Here is a 20,572-nt window from a genome sequence, read left to right as displayed (position 1 = left end):
TGAAATCCTTGGACCCATTGTCAGACCCTACGCTGGTGCAGTGGGTCTTGGGTTTCACCTGGTGCACGACAACGCCCAGCCTCATGTGGCGAGAGTATGCAGGCAGTTCCTGGAGGATGAAGGAATTGATACCATTGAATGGCCCCCACTCTCGCCTTGTCCAATTGAACACCTCTGGGAAATTATGTTTTGGTTCATCCGATGCCGCCAGGTTGCACCTCAGACTGGCCAGGAGCTCAGTGATGCTCTGGTCCAGATCTGGGACGAAACACCCCAGGACACCATCCATTGTCTCATTAGGAGCATGCCCTGATGTTGTCAGACATGCATACAAGCACGTGGGGGAGTACCATTTTGAGTTGCTGCACTAAAATTTCAGCAAAATGGACTAGCCTGCTGCATTGTTTTTTCACTGATTTTTGGGGACTTTGAATTCAGTCCTCTGTAGGTTGATAATTTTTATTTCCATCAAAAGATTGAAGGCATCCTCTCATTCCAAACACATTACCCAGTCCATATCAGTATAGATATCAACCATGATATTTTCCCCCTTTAAGATCTGATGTGTTTTCAAAGTGTTCCTGTAATTTTTTTGAGTAGTGTGTGTGTGTGTGTGTGTGTGTGTGTATATATATATATTTATTAGTGGTGTGAAAAAGTGTTTGCCCCCTTCCTGATTTTTTTTATTTTTTTGCATGTTTGTCACACTTTAATGTTTCAGATCATCAAACAAATTTAAATATTAATCAAAGATAATTTTAAAAGAAGGTTTTTATTATGAAGGGAAAACAAAATCCAAACCCACATGACCCAGTGTGAAAAAGTGCTTGCCCCCTAAACCTAATAACTGGTTGGGCCACCCTTAACAACTGCAATCAAGCATTTGCGATAACTTGCAAGTTGTAATTCAGCCAAATTGGAGGGTTTTTGAGCATGAACCACCTTTTTAAGGTCATGCCACAGCATGAAGCAATGAAGACTTTGGAGTGGCCTAGTCAAAGGTGAACTTGCTGGTGTATTTTGGATCATTGTGCTGCTACAGAACCCAAGTTCGCTTCAGCTTGAGGTCACAAACAGATGGTCGGACATTGTCCTTCAGGACTTTTTGGTAGACAGCAGAATTCATGGTTCCATTTAGCAGGTCTTCTAGGTCCTGAAGCAGCAAAACATTCCCAGACCATCACACTACCACCATCATATTTTACTGTTGGTATGATGTTCTTTTTCCGAAATGCTAATGTTACCTTTATGCCAGACGTAATGGGACACACACCTTCCAAAAAGTTCAACTTTTGTTTTGTCAGTATTTTCCCAAAAGTCTTGGGGATCATCAAGATGTTTTGTGGCAAAACTGAGACAAGCCTTTATGTTCTTTTTGCTCAGCAGCAGTTTTCGTCTTGGAAATCGGCCATGCAGGCCATTTTTGCCCAGTCTCTTTCTTATGGTGGAGTCATGAACATTGACCTTAACTGAGGCAAGTGAGGCCTGCAATTCTTTGGATGTTGTTGTGGGGTCTTTTGTGACCTCTTGGATGAGTCGTCGCTGCGCTCTTGGTCGCCCGTCCACTCCTGGGAAGGTTCACCACTGTTCCATGTTTTCACCATTTGTGGATAATGGCTCTCACTGTGGTTCGCTGGAGTCCCAAAAATTTGGAAATGGCTTTATAACCTTTTCCAGACTGATAGATCTTAATTACTTTCTTTCTCATTTGTTCCTGAATTTCTTTGGATCTCAACATGATGTGTAGCTTTTGAGGATCTTTTGGTCTACTTCACTTTGTCAGGCAGGTCCTATTTAAGTGATTGCTTGATTGCGAACAGGTGTGGCAGTAATCAGGCCTGAGTGCGGCTAGAGAAACTGAACTCAGGTGTGAAAAACCACAGTTAAGTTATGTTTTAACAGGGGGGACAAGCACTTTTTCAAACTGGGCCATGTGGGTTTGGATTTTGTTTTCCCTTCATTTAAAAAAAAAAAAAAAACTGTATGTTGTGTTTACTTGTGTTATCTTTGATTAATATTTAAATATTTAAATTTGTTTGTTGATGATCTGAAACATTAAAGTGTAACAAACATTCAAAAAAATACAAAAAAAAACAGGAAGGGGGCAAACACTTTTTCATACCACTGTATATACACAAAATTACTATTTTTTTTTTAAAAGTAATGTATTGTTGTCTTAAACTCTTCACTTTTACAAATCATTTTAAAATGTTGAAATCCATTGCCCAGAAATACTGGTGATTATGTAAATATAAAAAAAGTGAAACGAAGTGGTTTGTAATAAGCCGTTTATACTTTCATGTGAGTGTGAAGCGAACCACTACAGATAATGCGTGAGCGCAGTAGGGCTCTGCAAATGTGTTTATACTTTTATGCTCTCTGAGTGTGGTTCAGTTTAACAGTTCACTGAGAGTTCATTCAGAGAGCTCCCATATTACACTTCTCCACCAGGATGCAAGAAATTAAAAACACACACTTTGTTGCATTTCTGTATTCTCTTAATTGTCCCTTTTTTTTTTAGAAGCCAATATGTGATTTAGAATTTAAAGTGCACATAATCATGGTGCTTTCCTCAACTAATGCTGAACAGTTGATTATAATTACAACTTTTCTGCATTTAGTACCTCTTGAAACCTGACAGAAAAAGAGTTTGCTGTTTTGAATTGTAAAAAGGGAAAAAGGAAAAAAAAAAAAGACTAAAATGAACCATCAGTATCACACCAATCAATAATTATGGCCAGTACCGATATGATTAACAGTAATATTGTGCAACTTCAAATTTGAGTCATTATGAAGATATAAAAATAAATAAATAAAATATTATTGTGTAGGCTACATGAATATAAAAATGTAATGATGAATAGTCATTGCGTGTATTAGAATTAGGCTACCTATTTTCAATTCAGCCTATTACTACTTATAATGATGAATGAAATTGGCTAATTAATTGAACAATCGTGCCAATACACACACATATATATTAACTGACTCATCGCCAACAAATTCCGCCATGTAAATAGCAATCCGCCATGACGCGAGCGCATCTCGCTCTTAAAGGGAATGGGAGATGACGCTCTGATTGGTGTTTATTGAACATTACGCCCATTACTCATTAAGAGAATAGGGACAACCCATTTCAAAAATGCGCCCCGGTGCACGGACCGTTTTTCCGCCGTTAAAATAGCAAAAGTGGATTTGGACACGCCCTGAGTGCTCCTGCGCCGTGCGCTTTACACTTTGCATTTAGATCGTTAAAATAGGGCCCATAAAGTGTTACCATTCTTTTTAAATGATCAGTCTCCATAAATCTGTTTTCTTTTTTTCTTGCTGTTGTTCTCTCTTAGCATTACTTCCATTTGAGCAGCGAGCTGCCCGATCATGACATCTACCTGTACAATAAACCTGGAGGCCAAGGAACAGGAGGCAAAGGTAAAGAGACTTATATTCTCCCAACCCAGCAAGAAATCATCTTGCACATTTCTTGTTTTTCTGAGGTTTGATTTGTATCTCACTGTGACTCCTTTAGCACCTCTTAAATCTTATTTCTGAGGTCCTGAATTAAACAAACTTTGCCTGTTTACCATGTGGAAATTTAGTGAGTTTTATTTCTATCTTCCATCAGTGTTTGCTGGCACAGTTTCTTTCCATCTTGCTAGATTTGCTGACTGTTCAAGTGTTGTTTCGTTTCAGCCTTATTAAAAAGCAGAGCACATTTTTGTCTGTTTACACCTGTGCTATGTGACTGAGCTCCTCCACCCAAACACACATTGGTTTTACAGTCTTATTCATGATTTTAATTAACTTATGTTTTGTTTTTTTGTTTTTTTAATAACAAAGTCATTGCCCCTGGATGTAATTGTATGCTAAAAGGTAGTTATTGGTCTTAGTATTAGTATAGGTAGGTAGAAGCAGTGGTTGAAGTTACTACATAATATTAACTACACAAATGTTCATGAAAACATTTTTTTATGAATTTGTGAGGGGTCAGTCTTCTATTAGAAGATCTTGTCATGATATAAAATATGGTTAATAGTTGGTATCATTCGGATATTGTGAAAGGAAAAATGGATGCACATGGTAATTATATATTACATGTTTCTTACATTCTTATATATATATATATATATATATATATATATATATATATATATATATATATATATATATAATTTGAATGCATTAAAATCTCTTTCTCAGGAGGATGTGTATAATTAAGGATTTATGTTTAATCATCTTATGCTGACACAGAAAATTATGGGAAATGTAGTTTATTCACACTCCTCATAAACCAGCAAAATGTGTTTTGTGGCAAACTTTTACCATCAATCATCAACAAACTAAGTTTGGACTGGAAAAGTCCACAGTTATAGCTTAATTATGACTAAAAACTATTGTCTTTTGCCATGTTTCTCTAACTTGCACAGTGCCGGGGCTTGCATCTGGAAATGCAAGGGAGGAAAATGGGTGTGTAACTTCTTTATGTGGAAAGTTATGGTACAGTTTAAAATTTGGCCTTTAAAGATAACATTTAATTGTAAAAATCTGAAATCTGCATCCAACCCCTGTAGGTTCTAAAATCAGGGTTTTTTTAACGCTCCTTTGGGGTGAATGTGGAGTTTATAAATATACTTTGTGGAATACATGTGGAAAGTTTGTGAGTATACTTTAACAGCTGCGGAGGGGAAGCTTCAGGTCTGTCTCATTAACGTGAAGGGTCTTTAACAAGCCTCTTAGGGTCCTAATATGACTTGATCCCAAACTGCTGAGAGATAATTGTCAGGTGGAGACAGTGGAAGTGGGAGCAGCTCCGGCCTGGAGCCACAGGGTTCCTCTTCCTTACTTTCCCTGCCACTAATGAACTGACAGTCCACCCAAATACCTGCCAGGACTGCTCCTGAAGATCTCTTAATGCACCTGCTATTAAAAGGAACATTACCGGATGCTCTTCCACTATTACAGTTCATGCACTTTATCAGAATGTAAATAAAGGGCCTCGTGGCTCCTGGAATTGTCTCCTTGTGGGTTCATTGATGCAGGATGACAGTAATATCAGTTCCTGTGAGGTCGGAGCAGCTCTTATAGGGTTTTGAAAGGCAGCCAGTTGGCAGGACTTCAGTGAGATGTTCAGTATTATCAGCCTGACCAGAGCAGTTTAAAATTTCCCACAAGTCATCGCATGTCCTGGTATGACTCAAAACAAGCAAGTACATTAATCAGTGTTAATTTACCATTATTTATATTCTTTATTAATATTATTCATATTTTGAATTGTGTAATTTATGGATTTTATTATTTTTTTTTATTATTATTATTATTATTATTATTATATTTGAGTAATTTATGTGATTTTTGTCATTTTTATTACATTTTCTTAAAAATGTATATATATATTTATTTTATTTTGGTTTTAGTACTTTTATTTAATTTTCATTTTTAAGTTTAAGTAGATTTATCATCTAATTTTCATATTTTATTTCAGCTTTATTTAAATGAAAGGAAAAAAAATCATTTTACCTCTAGTTTGCTGAAATTGTAGCTTGCCAAGCAACTCAGAATTTCAAATAGTTAAATGACTGTGAAGTGTTTTTATTTATTTAAATCAGAATTAATATTTTAGAAATACAGTTAGGATGCCGATTACAGTGTCTGATTCAAATTTGAACACCAACGTTCTCACTATACAAATAACATAAAAAGTTACATTTGTGTCACATTTAAAGGCCTTTAAAGATAATATTTCATTTTAAATCTAATCTGAAATCTGAAACCCTTTAAGATTTTCAAACCAGAGAGGTTTGTAACTGTTTTATGCGAACCTCATAGATTATGTATAACAGGGACTTTTGCAAGCAGCATTAATTGATTAATTGATTAACTTGCTTAAATCTGTTTTTCAAACTGGTTCATTGAAATAAATCAGATTTACTGGCATTGTGCTTTTCAATGCTACTTCAAAGAGTTTAGTTCCATTTAGTGCTACAAGTGACAAAGAAATTGCACACTGCAACTTTTAAGTTGGTGTAGCTACTCTTAACTCCCCAACACAGCTTAGTGGTTGATCATTCATGTTGATTTGTCTGTCATTCACCATTTCTGTCCTGTGGGTGTCTGTTGTGCCTCAGGTACAATGTCGGACCTTGTTCAGAATCTCTTCCCAACCTCTCAGTTTCAAGGTATAAGACCTTCCACCTACTTCACTCTTCTGCTATGTGTCCTGTGGCGCCCCCACTGGCTGCGTGTGGTACTGCATGGTCACGTGATCACAGCTTAAAGGGGTAGTTCACCCAAAAATGAAGGTTCTGTCATCGTTTACTCACTTTCATGTCATTACTAGCTCACTGTAGCTATCTTTCCATCCACCTATTTTTATGCGCATTTTGGGATGTCACATAAAAAAACGCTGGTTGGAAACAGCAAGATGTGCGTACATTTTAAAAATGCGCATAAAAAACGTGTGCACTCAACTGAAGTGGATAAACTTTTTATCTGATAGAAAACATGCGCCTAAACTACAATGGAAACACATTTACTAAAAAAAAAATTCCTCATTGCGCATCAAAAAGTCATGTGGCATTGCACGATGGGACGGCATAACTGGACTAACCAGTGGACCGATCTCATTGCACAGTTTCTGAAATGTTAGTTTGATCATACTGAAATGCCTGAGCAAAGTCTGCCGTCAAAGTGGCTCGGTATAATTATCTCCCAGAACTGTCTTACATGACTGCATTTCCAAAGAGCAGGCATCTGCCTCTGAAAGCAAGATATCATGACAGCGTTTGTTTCTTCTGCACACCCTGAGGCGCAAGTAATTTATTATATATGAAAAAGATCCGCAGTGGCTGCAGCAACTTTCATTTTTCTTAGTGATATTTCGCGGTAGTTTATCAGGAAGTGACGATTTAGTTCTCTTTGGCTCCCTAGATGGAACCGGTGCTTTATTCGCAAATGTTTGATACTGTACATTGTTCCAATTTTGCACATAAGTTAAATTTGCAACTTTGGATGGAAATATAGCTATTGTGTGTTCTGTGGAACACAGAAGGAGAAGCTTAACATAATATTGAAATTGAAAGGGGGCATGGACATTATATAGCTTTAACCTGTAAAACTTTAGGAATGCTAAATGATAAAAAGCATCATAGAAGTTGTCCAGTTGACCTGTGCACTATATTCCAAATCTTTTGTATCCATTTCATAGCTTTATGTGAGGAACCGATGGAATTTTAATCGGTTATTTGCTGAAAATCTCATGTTCAGAAACTGGATTACAGCTTGTCTTGCACCAATATGTGGATGAATATGAGAGAAAATTAAATTGGGTGAACTGTTCCTTTAGGCTAGCTGCCCAATTACCAACTCAAAACACCTTGCTAATGCTAGGAAATGTTGAATGCTTTTGGAGCATATTAAAACTAATTTTTGCAGTCAGTCAGTGTGAAATTCACTAAGAAAAGAGCATTGTGCAGACATTCACCATGGACCACGATTGACATCTTGCTGTAGAATTTGCAATATGTGCCTTTATATTTGCTTAGGAAGTACCAAACAACATTTAAGCTGCAGACTGTGTGAATTGGAGCTCATTTTTCACTGTTTGTTGTTTCATGAAGCCACAAAGACAATAGCTGTCATACGGACAGAGCGGTTAACATTCACCCGCTGACTGACTCCATCACATACACGTTCATTTTCAAATACTGATGTAAATGTACCTGAAATCTGAGGGGAAAAACATTAGTGGGCCACTAGCTTCAGTGCTTTTATGTGTTTGACAGTGTTGTTGTAGAGATGAGCTTTTCCTGAAGCAGATTCTGCTCACATTTGTGTGAGATGCATGTTGCACTGACCTTTTGCTTCGATTTTATGATTATTAAACACCAAATAATACTAGTCCTTATGTGTTTCAGCAGCTTTTTATAATCAAATTATGACGTTTCCAGAAAATAAACTAATATTGTTTGTTAGTTTTTTTAGTTGTATTATTTGAGTTTATGAATAGTGTACCATTGCATAGTAGTGTAACACAGCATTGATATATACGGTAACATTTTTGATGCTACTAACAAAGAACATTTTTACAGCATTTCTTATTCTTATTAGTTTTTAGTAACTAGTAACTGTTGGTTATATTCCATGCTAGTTCAAAAGGCAGTTTCTAATTTTGACAAAGGTTTTGGGTCTGTGCCAACTTTTTTTTTTTTTTATGTTTTTGAATGTCTCATATGCTCACCAAGGCTGCATTTATTTGGTAAAAATACAGTAAAAAAATAATATTGTGAAACATAATTGCAATTTAAAATAACTGTTTTCTATTTAAATATATTTAAACATGTAATTCATTCCCTCCTTGTATCGTCCAGAAATCATTCTAATATGCTGATTTGCCGCTTAAGAAACATTTCTGATTATTTTCAATGTTGAAAACAGTTGTGCTGTTTCATATTTTTTTGTGGAAACTGTGATACATTTTATTCAGGATTCTTTGATGAATTGAAAGTTTAAAAACAGCATTTATTTGAAGAAGAAATCTTTTGTAACATTATAAATGTCTTTACTGACACTAAATTTAATGCATCCCTGCTTAATAGAAGTATTAATTTCTTCCAACAAAAATCATACTGACCCCAAACTTTTGAACATTAGAATAACTTTTAATTTTAAATGTATTATTAGTATGTAGAATTTAACATAGAAACTAATTAAGACATGTTTGTTCATGTTCTGTGTATTTGTTAACAAATGTTAACAAATACAGCCTTAATGTGAAGTGCTACTGTGTAATCTTATGTGATGCATCACACAGAGACTTGTTTGATTTCATCTTAATTTTAAGGTACAGTGGGTATGGAAAGTATTCAGACCCCCTTAAATTTTTCACTCTTTGTTATATTGCAGCCATTTGCTAAAATCATTTAAGTTCTTTTTTTCCACATTAATGTACACACAGCACCTCATATTGACAGAAAAACACAGAATTGTTGACATTTTTGCAGATTTATTAAAAAATAAAAACTGAAATATCACATGGTCCTAAGTATTCAGACCCTTTGCTGTGACACTATTTAACTCAGGTGCTGTCCATTTCTTCTGATCATCCTTGAGATGGTTCTACACCTTCATTTGAGTCCAGCTGTGTTTGATTATACTGATTGGACTTGATTAGGAAAGCCACACACCTGTCTATATAAGACCTTACAGCTCACAGTGCATGTCAGAGCACATGAGAATCATGAGGTCAAAGGAACTGCCTTAAGAGCTCAGAGACAGAATTGTGGCAAGGCACAGATCTGGCCAAGGTTACAAAAAAAATTATGCTGCAATTAAAGTTCCCAAGAGCACAGTGGCCTCCATAATCCTTAAATGGAAGACGTTTGGGATGACCAGAACCCTTCCTAGAGCTGGCCGTCCGGCCAAACTGAGCTACCGGGGGAGAAGAGCCTTGGTGAGAGAGGTAAAGAAGAACCCAAAGATCACTGTGACTGAGCTCCAGAGATGCAGTTGGGAGATGGGAAAAAGTTGTAGAAAGTCAACCATCACTGCAGCCTTCCACCAGTCGGAGCTTTATGGCAGAGTGGCCCGACGGAAGCCTCTCCTCAGTGCAAGACACATGAAAGCCTGCATGGAGTTTGCCAAGTTGGTGAGAAATAAGATTCTCTGGTCTGATGAGACCAAGATAGAACTTTTTGGCCTTAATTCTAAGCGGTATGTGTGGAGAAAACCAGGCACTGCTCATCACCTGTCCAATACAGTCCCAACAGTGAAGCATGGTGGTGGCAGCATCATTCTGTGGGGGTGTTTTCAGCTGCAGGGACAGGACGACTGGTTGCAATCGAGGGAAAGATGAATGCGGCCAAGTACAGCAATATCCTGGACGAAAACCTTCTCCAGAGTGCTCAGGACCTCAGACTGGGCCGAAGGTTTACCTTCCAACAAGACAATGACCCTAAGGACACAGCTAAAATAACGAAGGAGTGGCTTCACAACAACTCCGTGACTGTTCTTGATTTAAACCCAATTAAGAATCTCTGGAGAGACCTAAAAATGGCTGTCCACCAACGTTTACCATCCAACCTGACAGAACTGGAGAGGATCTGCAAGGAGGAATGTCAGAGGATCCCCAAATCCAGGTGTGAAAAACTTGTTGCATCTTTCCAAAAAAGACTCATGGCTGTATTAGATCAAAAGGGTGCTTCTACTAAATACTGAGCAAAGGGTCTGAATACTTAGGAACATGTGATATTTCAGTTTTTCTTTTTTAATAAATCTGCAAAAATGTCAACAATTCTGTGTTTTTCTGTCAATAATATCAGGTGCTGTGTGTACATTGAGGAAAAAAAGTGAACTTAAATGATTTTAGAAAACGGCTGCAATATAACAAAGAGTGAACAATTCAAGGAGGTCTGAATACTTTCCATACCCACTGTATCTCAAACAACCCGTTTTTACTGTAAACTTGCAAGTATTGTTACATTTTATTCTATTTCATTGTATATGATAATTTATTTTCTGTAATGCAACTTATGCTATTTTTACTGCTACTGACCAGTGTCATTATAAATCAGAAAGTGACTTCCATGAAGCACTCTGTCTGTCTGTCTGTCTGTCTGTCTGACTGAAGCCTCAGTCTAGCAGAGACTGAAGGGCTCTTCTTTCTGTCTTCACGTAGTCTCGCTGGACCATAGGGGTCACACCACACTACATCACACCTCATCAAGTGCTCTTAAAAGATCATAGCAAATGGAGTTCTTAGATGAGAGGGCAAAGACATGATTCTGAGAAGCTGCTCATTGATTGGCACTCCTCTGAAAGCAACACGTACTTGCGTTGCATTATGAATCGCATTCTGACATATTTCACAAAAGCAATGGTGCGTGAAATTGAGCTTGCTTAGATGGAAGCATTTATGCTTGTGTACTTGTGTCGAGTGTGTTTCAGAACAAATACATACTTTCATGTATCCAGGCCACACTTATGCAGAATGCATGCACAATGCATGTGAGAGCACAGCGGTGATTTCGCCTTTCTGATTTATCTCAGGTGATTGTGTGTGCAGTGCATTAGTATCTGATATCTGGCACACACACACTTACACATCGATCATTCCTCAAACCGCTAACGGCGTACGCTAATACAAGCAGCTGGATAAATCCCCGCTCGCGCTCCACTGTTTGCTGCTAATGCCTTTTAATGCAACCGCCGCTCTGTTTGCGAGGCTTTTTTATAGCCACAACCACTGGAGCGAAGGCGCCATCGATCTCTGAGAATCTAATGATGGAAATCTCTCTCTTTCTGCGCTTATCAGAGCCACGGCTTCACGAGGCCGCCTGGCTTCACGCTGTAAACAGCACAACCGAGTCAATACAACAGCATAAAAACCCATTTAAAGGATTTATGAGAGTTCATACTCAAGTAGAGGCATTGTTTTCTGAAATATTGTTGTGTTTATATAATTTAAGGGTACATATTGGTGTTTCTTCAATTGTGGGCACTTTCAGCCTTGTGGACTTTTAGAAAATAAACTCACTTAAAACTTTATACACTTTAAAGCCACATTATCAAGATGTTAGTAATTTTGTTACGAGCTTTTGCCATTTTTATTAGTTTTTGTTTTCTTAATTATTTCTATTTCTACTTTAATTTATTTTTATTTCTGATTAGGTCATTTTAGCACTTCAGCTTAAATGTATTTGTTTCAGTTAGTCAACATGTGTTATTTTTGTTTACATTTTTCATGTAATATTTATGTCAAATTTTACTTCAGCATTTTCAATTACCAAAACTATTTTAATAGTATTAATTTTAGTTAACAAAAACAACACTGTTTTGTTGCATTGCCAGTAACTCTCGTTGCTTTTTTCACCCAAAATCCCCTGTTCTCAGTGAAAACATCCTGAACTTGTTCATTTAATTTGCATATTAACAATGCCCAACAGTCTATATACATGAATTACAGGGGAAATCTGTCATTTTTGTGTTTTGTGTTTCATGTCCATGACCATTTCCACCACATCTCAAATGATTATTATTGTTATTGTTATTTCTAGTGTTTTGTGGTGGAAATGACAGTTGTGGAAACTGTTTTAAGAATTTTTAGGATAAAATGTCTGACTAGCCAAACAACTAATTTAGCTAGCATTATATGGATCCAAAATAAAGTATTAAATAGGGATGCACCAGTATATCGGCTGATCCTTGTCGGCTGATAATAGCAATTATTTCAATATCGGCCATCAGTCAAATCAGTGTCAATTTTATACCCTGTCAATCAAAAGGGGGTGGAAAAGTGTCAGAATGCAGCTCATACAGTGTGTGAAGAAAATGTGTGTTGTGTTGAATTTAGGGTGAGTTAATGCAACAATAACGGATTAACAGTTGAAAAATAGCAATGCTAAGGCAGGCTCTATTCGACTTTATAAATCAGCCATAGTTTAAGCCAGGGTTGCCAGGTCCGTGCCTTTTCCCTACACCAAACATTATATGTAGTGTGCCTCTCCAATAATCACAAAGAGCTTTGTGCCTTGTTACTTCTGATAAGCAACAAAGTCTCAGATTTCAAACTCTGTCCAATAGGTTGTTTGCACATGACGTCACAGCAGCAGCGTGAATGAGTCTGGAGGGCAGGGAGTGTATTTTCTATATAGGAATACTATCAAAATCGTTTGCATCGTTTACTGTTGCTCAAATTGATAAAATAGAGAACCCAGAAGGTGTTTATATGGTTTACATAACGTATACCGTTTTTTATAACTTATATCGTTTTTTAACTTTAAAAGTTGTCGCCTTTTTAATAGCATTTTGTGTCTGCTGATACTGAAATGAAATATGGATACCTGCTTACCTTATTTGTTTTTGGTTAAATATCCACATTCTCCATTGTATCGTTTGCAGGGAAGATAAGCTATTTTATCCCACTGAATGATAATTTGATGTTTTCACTTCAGTTTTGTAGTATTCCGTTCACAATGTTGATCTGGTTACCACGAGAACAGTGTCGCACGCTGCTGCTTCAGCCATCATATGGTAGGAAATGTCCAAATAAATAAATGTTAACAATGTAAACAAGCTGACAGAAGTTGATTCAACAACAAAGACAACGATTTCAAAAACATTCAGCTATGTGATTATTTTATTGAGTGATAGGGAGTGGGTTAAATCAGTGACATTATTAGATTTGATATACAGCGTCTTCCCGTCACCTCCTCAACCTGCTTCCCTTAGTGTGTTTTTACACGTATAAAAGGCAACAATTGTATTATACTCTCCAGTTTTTTCTTTGAACGATGATGTGAGCTCCTGTTGCAATTCTCGATTCAGCATAAATGACCTACAATGGCAACATTTTTCACAATCGCGACAGAAAATCAAAAATACTGCCCTAACTTCACTAGTAGAAAGGCAGCGCGATATAAACAAACCCAGACTAGAACTGAACACGGCGTGACAGCAGCTTCACATCCTCTATATCTACCTCCTCGATGGCAGGAAAGTCTTTCAATTCAGTGGGAAAGTCACTCATCTTCATAACATAAAGATCACGTCCAACATGTGTTGTGATTTTCTGTTTATACCTTTCTAAACCAACACAGAAAGGACTTCGCGTGTCACCAGAACCACGTGATTGCAAACAACCTATTTATTATGAAATTCAAAAACAAAAAATGCCGTTTTGATGTTCTTAAATGTGTCGTGACCGAGCACTGTAGCACCTCAGTTCAAGCGGCAGCACGGGGCAATAGTTTTTCTTCCTCTTTAATACAAGTAAATATATAAATAGCAGTTGAATATAATAGTTTGGGCTCTGTTGTTAATTTTAACCTCTAATATTATAGTGATTTATTGAATTAGAGGGTTCCCGATATAGTTTAGAACAGTGTTCCTCAAATCCAGCCCTGGAGACCCACTGTCCTGCAGAGTTTAGCTCAAACCATGATTGATTTCACTTACCTGCAATTTTCTAGTAACTCAGAGTTTGACTAGCTTGTTGGCACTAAACTGACCCTCCTGGGCAGCGTTTCCCAAAAGCATCGTAAGCTTACGATGCTTTTGGGAAATGCTGCCCAGGACCAGATTTCAGGAACCGTATTAGTTGGGAGAGATTTATTTCCTTAAGAAAGTAAAACTATCGGTATCGTTATCAGCATATATCATTCTGAATCATCTGAATAATAATATTGGCTGAGAAATTTAGTATCAGTGCATTAAAAATATTTTCACACTTTTTGCATAATTTGAATAAATAAAAAATTAAATGGAAAGTATACCAAATAAAAACATGCTGTTGATATTTACCTTGAGTTTTTTTCTTTTTCTTTTTTTTTTTTTCCCCCAAATATACAAATTTTTATCTGTACATGAAGGACATTTGAAAAAGAAGCAAAATAAATGATGAGGATTTGTTAAAAAAGATGATTTAATGTGACTTCATATAACAAAAAGGGGGGGAAATCTGTTACTTTTAATAAGAATCAGCTCCTTGAGCACAGAAAGTGGCTTTGTGTGAAGAGACACAAACATACAGCATGCGTCTCTATAGCAAACCCCCATTTGTCTTTCAGCACTAGTTGAATTTATTGCTTTCATTTGAGTTTGCATAATTTTTTGCATCATTCATGATGTTCTCTTCAGCTCTCTGTCAAGCTCATTTAGTTCTCGCCTCCATCACTTTCTCCTCTAACCCTATTTATGTGCTGCGCTCCCCAGGTATCGCCTGCATCGCGCTGTCATTCGTCGACTCTAAAGGCTGTGCGCTGCAGGTTCCCGCTCAGGACGGCAGTGGACCAGCGCTCAGAGCTGACGTTTCCACCATCTCCCTCCAGCCAGACCAGTTTGAGGCCTTGACGACGGTTGTTAAGGTGGACTCTCTCAGCCAGAACTCAGGTTGGGAAGCTTTTGCAAACAAACAGTATTTCATGTGCTTCATAATCTTTAATCAAAATAACTTCCCTTCAATGCAATGACATCTCTTCTCTTCTCTGATGACAAGGATGGAGCAACCTGTCACTTACATGAGATCCACCAATAGCAAACCACAGCAATCCAATCAGTTCCCTATGTACAAAATCAAGCTTTTTTTCCATTCACTCAGATATACATCACTATAGGAAAGAAAAGACTATCGCAACTTCCGTTTCATGACGACTTTAAATACATGTGTCATGATGTATGTGTGGGACCCCTGTGCGCAGGTGCAGCTGTGCGTGTGCGATTTGACGTGTGGGAACAGGGTAATGTCAGCCCCCTGCAGCTGACGGACAGGCTGAGGGCGGCCCTACGCCATGCCCTCTGCGATGTCATCATGGAGATGCGTGTGCTACCCAATCCATTATGTCTGGACACATTCTGTCTCCCTGCTTCCACCCAACGGGATGAAAGCACAGGTGAGGGGCTGATGCCCATGTGATATGCTGTATGGACTACTTTTATTGCACTTTTTTGTCTTTTAACTAGTTGCTTATTAGCATGCATATTAATAGAATATTTGCTATTTATTAGTACTTATTAATGCCTTAATCTGCATGACCTTATTCTACATTCTTAATCCTACCCAATACCTAAATTTAACAGCTACCTTACTAACTATAAATAAGCAGTAAATTAGGAGTTTATTGAGGGGAAAAGTCGTAGTTAATGGTTTATATGTGTTCTCTATACTAAAGTGTTACCGGTAGGATTAACGGGTTGTAGAATATGGTCACGCAGAATAAGGCATTAATATGTGCTTAAGTAAAAATAAACAGCCAATATCCTAGTAATATGCATTCTAATAAGCATGTCAATTGTAAAAACTGCACCCTAAAGATTTGTGTCACATGTGTTGCTCAATATATACAATATGATTCAAATGTTTGTTAGTAAGATTTTTTTATTTTTTTTTATAAATTAATACGTTTATTCAGCTAGGACACATTTAAACTGATCAAAAGTGACAGTAAAGACATAATGTTAAAAAATAAATTTTAAATAAATGCTGTTCTTTTGAACTTTCTATTCATCAAAGAATCCTGAAAAAAAAGGCTCACCATTTCCACAAAAATATGAAGCAGCACAACTGTTTTCAAGGGATAATAATCAGAAATGTTTTTAATCAGCATATTAGAATGATTTCTGAAGGATAATGTGACACTGAAGACCGGAGTAATGATGCTGAAAATTCAACTTTGATCACAGAAATACATTGCAATTTAGAAAACAATTATTGCCTTGCCGCCTTGGTGAGCAGAAGAGAAAACATTAAAAAAACTTACTGACCCCAAACTTTTGAACGGTAGTGTATATTGGTGTATTTTGCTCTCGTTTTGCTAATGTTTAGTGTTTTGTCGCTGTAGTTCCCTTGAGTCTTCTGCAGTGTGACAGTAAAGAGGTGAAGGAGAGTCATCGGCGGCCCAGTGGAGCCCATGGGCTCAGAAGCAGCCCCTCTCCCATCACCCTGATTTCTGCCCCCAGTTCCACCCCGACCACAGGAACCAGCACACCCGAGTCCACCACACCCACAGGGAAAACCACCCGCCGCAGCTTCTGGGAAATGTTGGTGCGTGTGCTCACTCAGCATGTGCTGTCTTCATTAACAGCAAATTGCTCTCATTAATTACGACTGTCAACGCCTCCAAAATTGCATTGATGGTCAGCATGATGCTTGGTGAAGCATAAATGCTGGAGAAATTATTGGACTGGTGCCAGTTATCTGTCTTATGATGTGTGTGTGTGTGTGTGTGTGTGTGTGTGTGTGTGTGTGTTTGGTAGAGTAAACCAGAAACTTCTGAACTTGGCAGTCCAAAGACAACAGATGACATTATACCAGAGCGTGCTGAGGACAGCCGCGTAGGCAGACGGAGACACAAGACGGAGAGTGTCAAACAGCAGTGGAACCATGAGAAAGCCATGGCAGTCGAACAAGAGCAGGCCCAGAGGTGCAAAAATCACATTTAAAAATCAGTTCACATCTGCACAAGCTTTTCCATTATAAAATGAACACGTTCAGGATGGTAAGACAAAAAACTGACCCACTGTGTCATTGTTAACTAAAACTATTCAAAAAAAGTTTTCGTTAGTTGAAATAAATCTGAAATAAAAATATATATGAATATTAGAATATAAATAATAAATATTAAGTAACACTTCAATGTAAAATAAAAAAAAAATAGAAATGTTGCTTTGGCAACTAACTGAAATAAAATAAGCTAAAGTACTGTTAAAATAAGTTAAAGTACTAAAATTACTAAAACCTAAAACTGAAATAAAAAAAATCAATTAAAGCTAAGTAGAAATATTGGTAACACTTTACAATAAGGTTCATTAGTTAAACATTAGTTAATGTATTAACTGACATGAACTAACCAGCAATACATTTGTTGCTGCATTTACTAATCTTCGTTAACATTAGTTAACGAAAATCCATTTGTTTATTGTTTGTTTATGTTAGTTCACAACTAATGTTAACAAGATTTTAATAATGTATTAGTAAATGAAATTAACATTTAACAAAGATTTATAAATGCTGTATAAGTGCAGTTCATTATTAGTTCATGTTAACTAATGTAGTTAACTAATGAACCTTATTGTAAAGTGTTAGCGAAATATTTAATAAAGGACGAACAACTCATAGATATGCCAAAAGCACATAAAAATGACTGAAAGTTAAACTTAAAACTTAAAATTAAAAAGAAAACTGAAAATACAAAAAAAAAAAGTATTTCAAAATACTACTATGCCATTTTATTTGTGTAGTTTATTTCAAACTGTTTTTTGAAACACACCTAATTTTTTTTTATTATTGTGCACAATCAGAATAATCAGATTTCCAAAATGATTTTTGGCCAGTTCTTCCTGGCAATTTGGATGGTAATTAAATTACCACTCATCCTTTGTGTTTGACAGAATACAATAAATAATTTTAGGGAGGGAGAATACTGACATTTCTGATTCAGATGGCAATAAATTGAGAGACATAAATGCTGAAATTACCTCAAACAAAAACAATTATCATCCACATAGGCCTATAGAACTGTGTCTGGATGTTTTTGTGTTGTAGGAGACATGCAGTCCAGCTGGAGGAAGGTGATACAGGCACTCTTCAAACCGTCTACCAGACCACATACCTGCCCTGGGTCACCTTCATGAACAAACTGGGTGAGTTCCCACATCCATGTACTACTTTTCTATTTATGACTGTACAAATTTACAATGATCTAATAAACTTGGCCACATGAAGGGGCACTTTTGACTAACTGAAACTTAAATGAGATTTCATCAAACTGTGTTTTCATATATATCTTGTTTATCTTGTATGTTTTCTCAAGACACAAATTTCGGAACCTAATTTTCAAAACCTATTGTATACCCCCAGAACACTTGGAATATACGACACGTGTCATGTGGGATCAAAATGATACTTTACCATTTTCTTTTTAAAGCTTGATGCTGTTCGCTATTTACTACCATCATATGGACGAGTGCGAGTTTTTCTTCATGTTGTTCTAGCAGACAGAAAATTCCCCTGATTAAAGAATCACTGAATTATTTTCTCTTGTTCTCTTGCAGGCTGTCCGTCCATCCAGCATTGTTCAACTGAAGTCTCGCATCATTTCCTTCTGCCTTCCATCCTCACAGAGATTGCCAATCTGGTCAGCTCACTGGCCATTGACACCACGGTCAAAGTGTTCGAAAGAACCAGGTGTGTTCCTGAACCATGTCAAAGCATTCAACGGAACGGTCCAGATATGTTTGAAAAGATGTGATTAGTTGCTTCTGCATTTGGTGCTTAGCTGTGCAATGTACCATCAGATGTTTCTATCGATTCAGTTTATGCTTAAACTGATGAGCTGTTTCCTATGTGTGTCACCAGCTGTCCTCAGGGAGATATATATGTCCCCCTGTCAATCATCCAGCACATCAGCCAACCGCCTGCTACCACCAGGAGCTTCATTCTCATTGGTCGCAACTTCAGCCAATGGCATTGCAGTACAGAGCAAGGTACCTCCTATGTTCAGTCAGCAATTATCATGTCATCTTAGATTCTACACTCTTCCAAGATTATTTAACAGGTTGAACTTGAATTGGAGGAAGCTGTCCAAGGAGCACATTGCAATTTGTTTTATATTTTCATGAATTGGATTATTATAACCACAGCTATAATACATTTTGTAAAACAACACAAACAAGTAAATGTCAATATAACAAATAATCCATTTGGTATAATGCATTATAATCTCTAAAAAGTGATGTGTATGATGTAATTATGTCATTTAACTATGTTTGCACGTATTCGTAAGAACATATAAATGATTACAAGGTGAATTATAAGGCATTGGGAATTGATTATAATGCATAAAATTAACCTTTGTAATGCATTATATATTCAGTTGAATCTCGTGAAAATTGTCATCTAATCAGGTCATATTTCTTCCCAAAATTAAAAGAAAAAAATAATCAAGAAACAATTTCTATAAAGAAAAAGAAACCTATGTTATTATATGTAACAGAGAAATACAAAAAATAAGTATATAATTAAGTAAATAAATAGTTTAAGAATAAAGACAGAAAATAACTAATAATGTTTAATATAAATGTATGCAGTATAATTGCAGTATTACCAAAAAATAATGAATAAATGTGTCATTTAAAAATAAATACTACAAAATAGTATGTAATATATAGTCATGAAATGATTTATATTTGATTTTCAGTATTCTTACAAATCTACTTTTCTAATGAGAATGCTGAATACTTTGCATGAAATACCGTGTAAAAAAAGAAAAGTTTTAACCACCCTAAAATAGGCTTCATTGTCTTTGAGCAAGATTTCTTGATTTTTTTTTTATTTTTTTCTTTTGATTTTGGGTAATATATGACCGAGACATTTCTCTGTGACATTCAGGCTTCATGATACTGAAACTTTTAAGATCAGACTCCATTAATTTGCCTGAAGTTTAACTGGCTCTAAGCAGTGTAAGGTCATTACTGAATTCTGTGGTCAACAGTTCATCTGGCTTCTAAATGCTCTCTCTGTGATACCATTAAACCCTGTAACCAAAGCTGAAGTTTCTGAAATGATTAACTTCACTTTGTTCTTAATAGTCTAACCACTTTCTCACCATAAGCTCAGATGCATTACATTGTCTTCTACCAGAATCTCTTACTGCATCGCTTTGCTTTGTGTTTTTATTTTGAGTTCAACTGATCTTGCAAATGAATATTTTATTCTTTCTTTTGTGTGTTTTTTTGTTTGTTTGTTTACTATTGCTGAGTGTATTCATCTGTTTTAGCCTATGAGTGTTTAATGAATGATTACTAGTTTTCTTGCTATTCTTTTTTCATAGGTTTTTTCGCTTATGTTGTCTATTGAGGAGGTGTGTGTGTGTGTGTGTGTGTGTGTGTGTGTGTGTGTGTGTGTGTGTGTGTGTGTGTGTGTGTGTGTGTGTGTGTGTGTGTGTGTGTGTGTGTGTGTGTGTGTGTGTGTGTGTGTGTGTGTGTGTGTGTGTGTGTGTGTGTGTGTGTGTGTGTGTGTGTGAATGCTGCATTAACATAGAGTTGTCTCGTTTTGCAAAGCTGTGTGTGCTCATCTCTGTTTGCC

The 20,572-nt window shown here is 36.7% G+C and overlaps 1 protein-coding gene across 13 annotated transcripts in view; it reads left to right on the top strand.

Annotated features, from left to right (window-relative positions):
• szt2 (SZT2 subunit of KICSTOR complex) overlaps positions 1-20,572 on the top strand; it is a 110,335-nt gene that overhangs the window by 51,566 nt on the left and 38,197 nt on the right. For 8 of the 13 annotated variants that reach the window (XM_067374423.1, XM_067374428.1, XM_067374426.1 and 5 more), the window contains 9 exons: positions 3,345-3,429; positions 6,123-6,173; positions 14,704-14,880; positions 15,189-15,380; positions 16,329-16,531; positions 16,744-16,910; positions 18,032-18,129; positions 18,541-18,673; positions 18,845-18,972. In XM_067374423.1, the coding sequence (XP_067230524.1) occupies positions 3,345-3,429; positions 6,123-6,173; positions 14,704-14,880; positions 15,189-15,380; positions 16,329-16,531; positions 16,744-16,910; positions 18,032-18,129; positions 18,541-18,673; positions 18,845-18,972 (1,234 nt within the window). The remainder of the gene's footprint in view (positions 1-3,344; positions 3,430-6,122; positions 6,174-14,703; positions 14,881-15,188; positions 15,381-16,328; positions 16,532-16,743; positions 16,911-18,031; positions 18,130-18,540; positions 18,674-18,844; positions 18,973-20,572) is intronic. The other 5 variants (XM_067374430.1, XM_067374431.1, XM_067374429.1 and 2 more) reach the window with 1 other exon arrangement.

Source organism: Chanodichthys erythropterus, chromosome 21, assembly GCF_024489055.1.
Source record: "Chanodichthys erythropterus isolate Z2021 chromosome 21, ASM2448905v1, whole genome shotgun sequence".
Lineage (NCBI taxonomy): Eukaryota > Metazoa > Chordata > Actinopteri > Cypriniformes > Xenocyprididae > Chanodichthys > Chanodichthys erythropterus.
The sequence above is the reverse complement of the archived record's forward strand: the minus strand, read 5'-3'. Positions and strand labels throughout refer to the sequence as shown.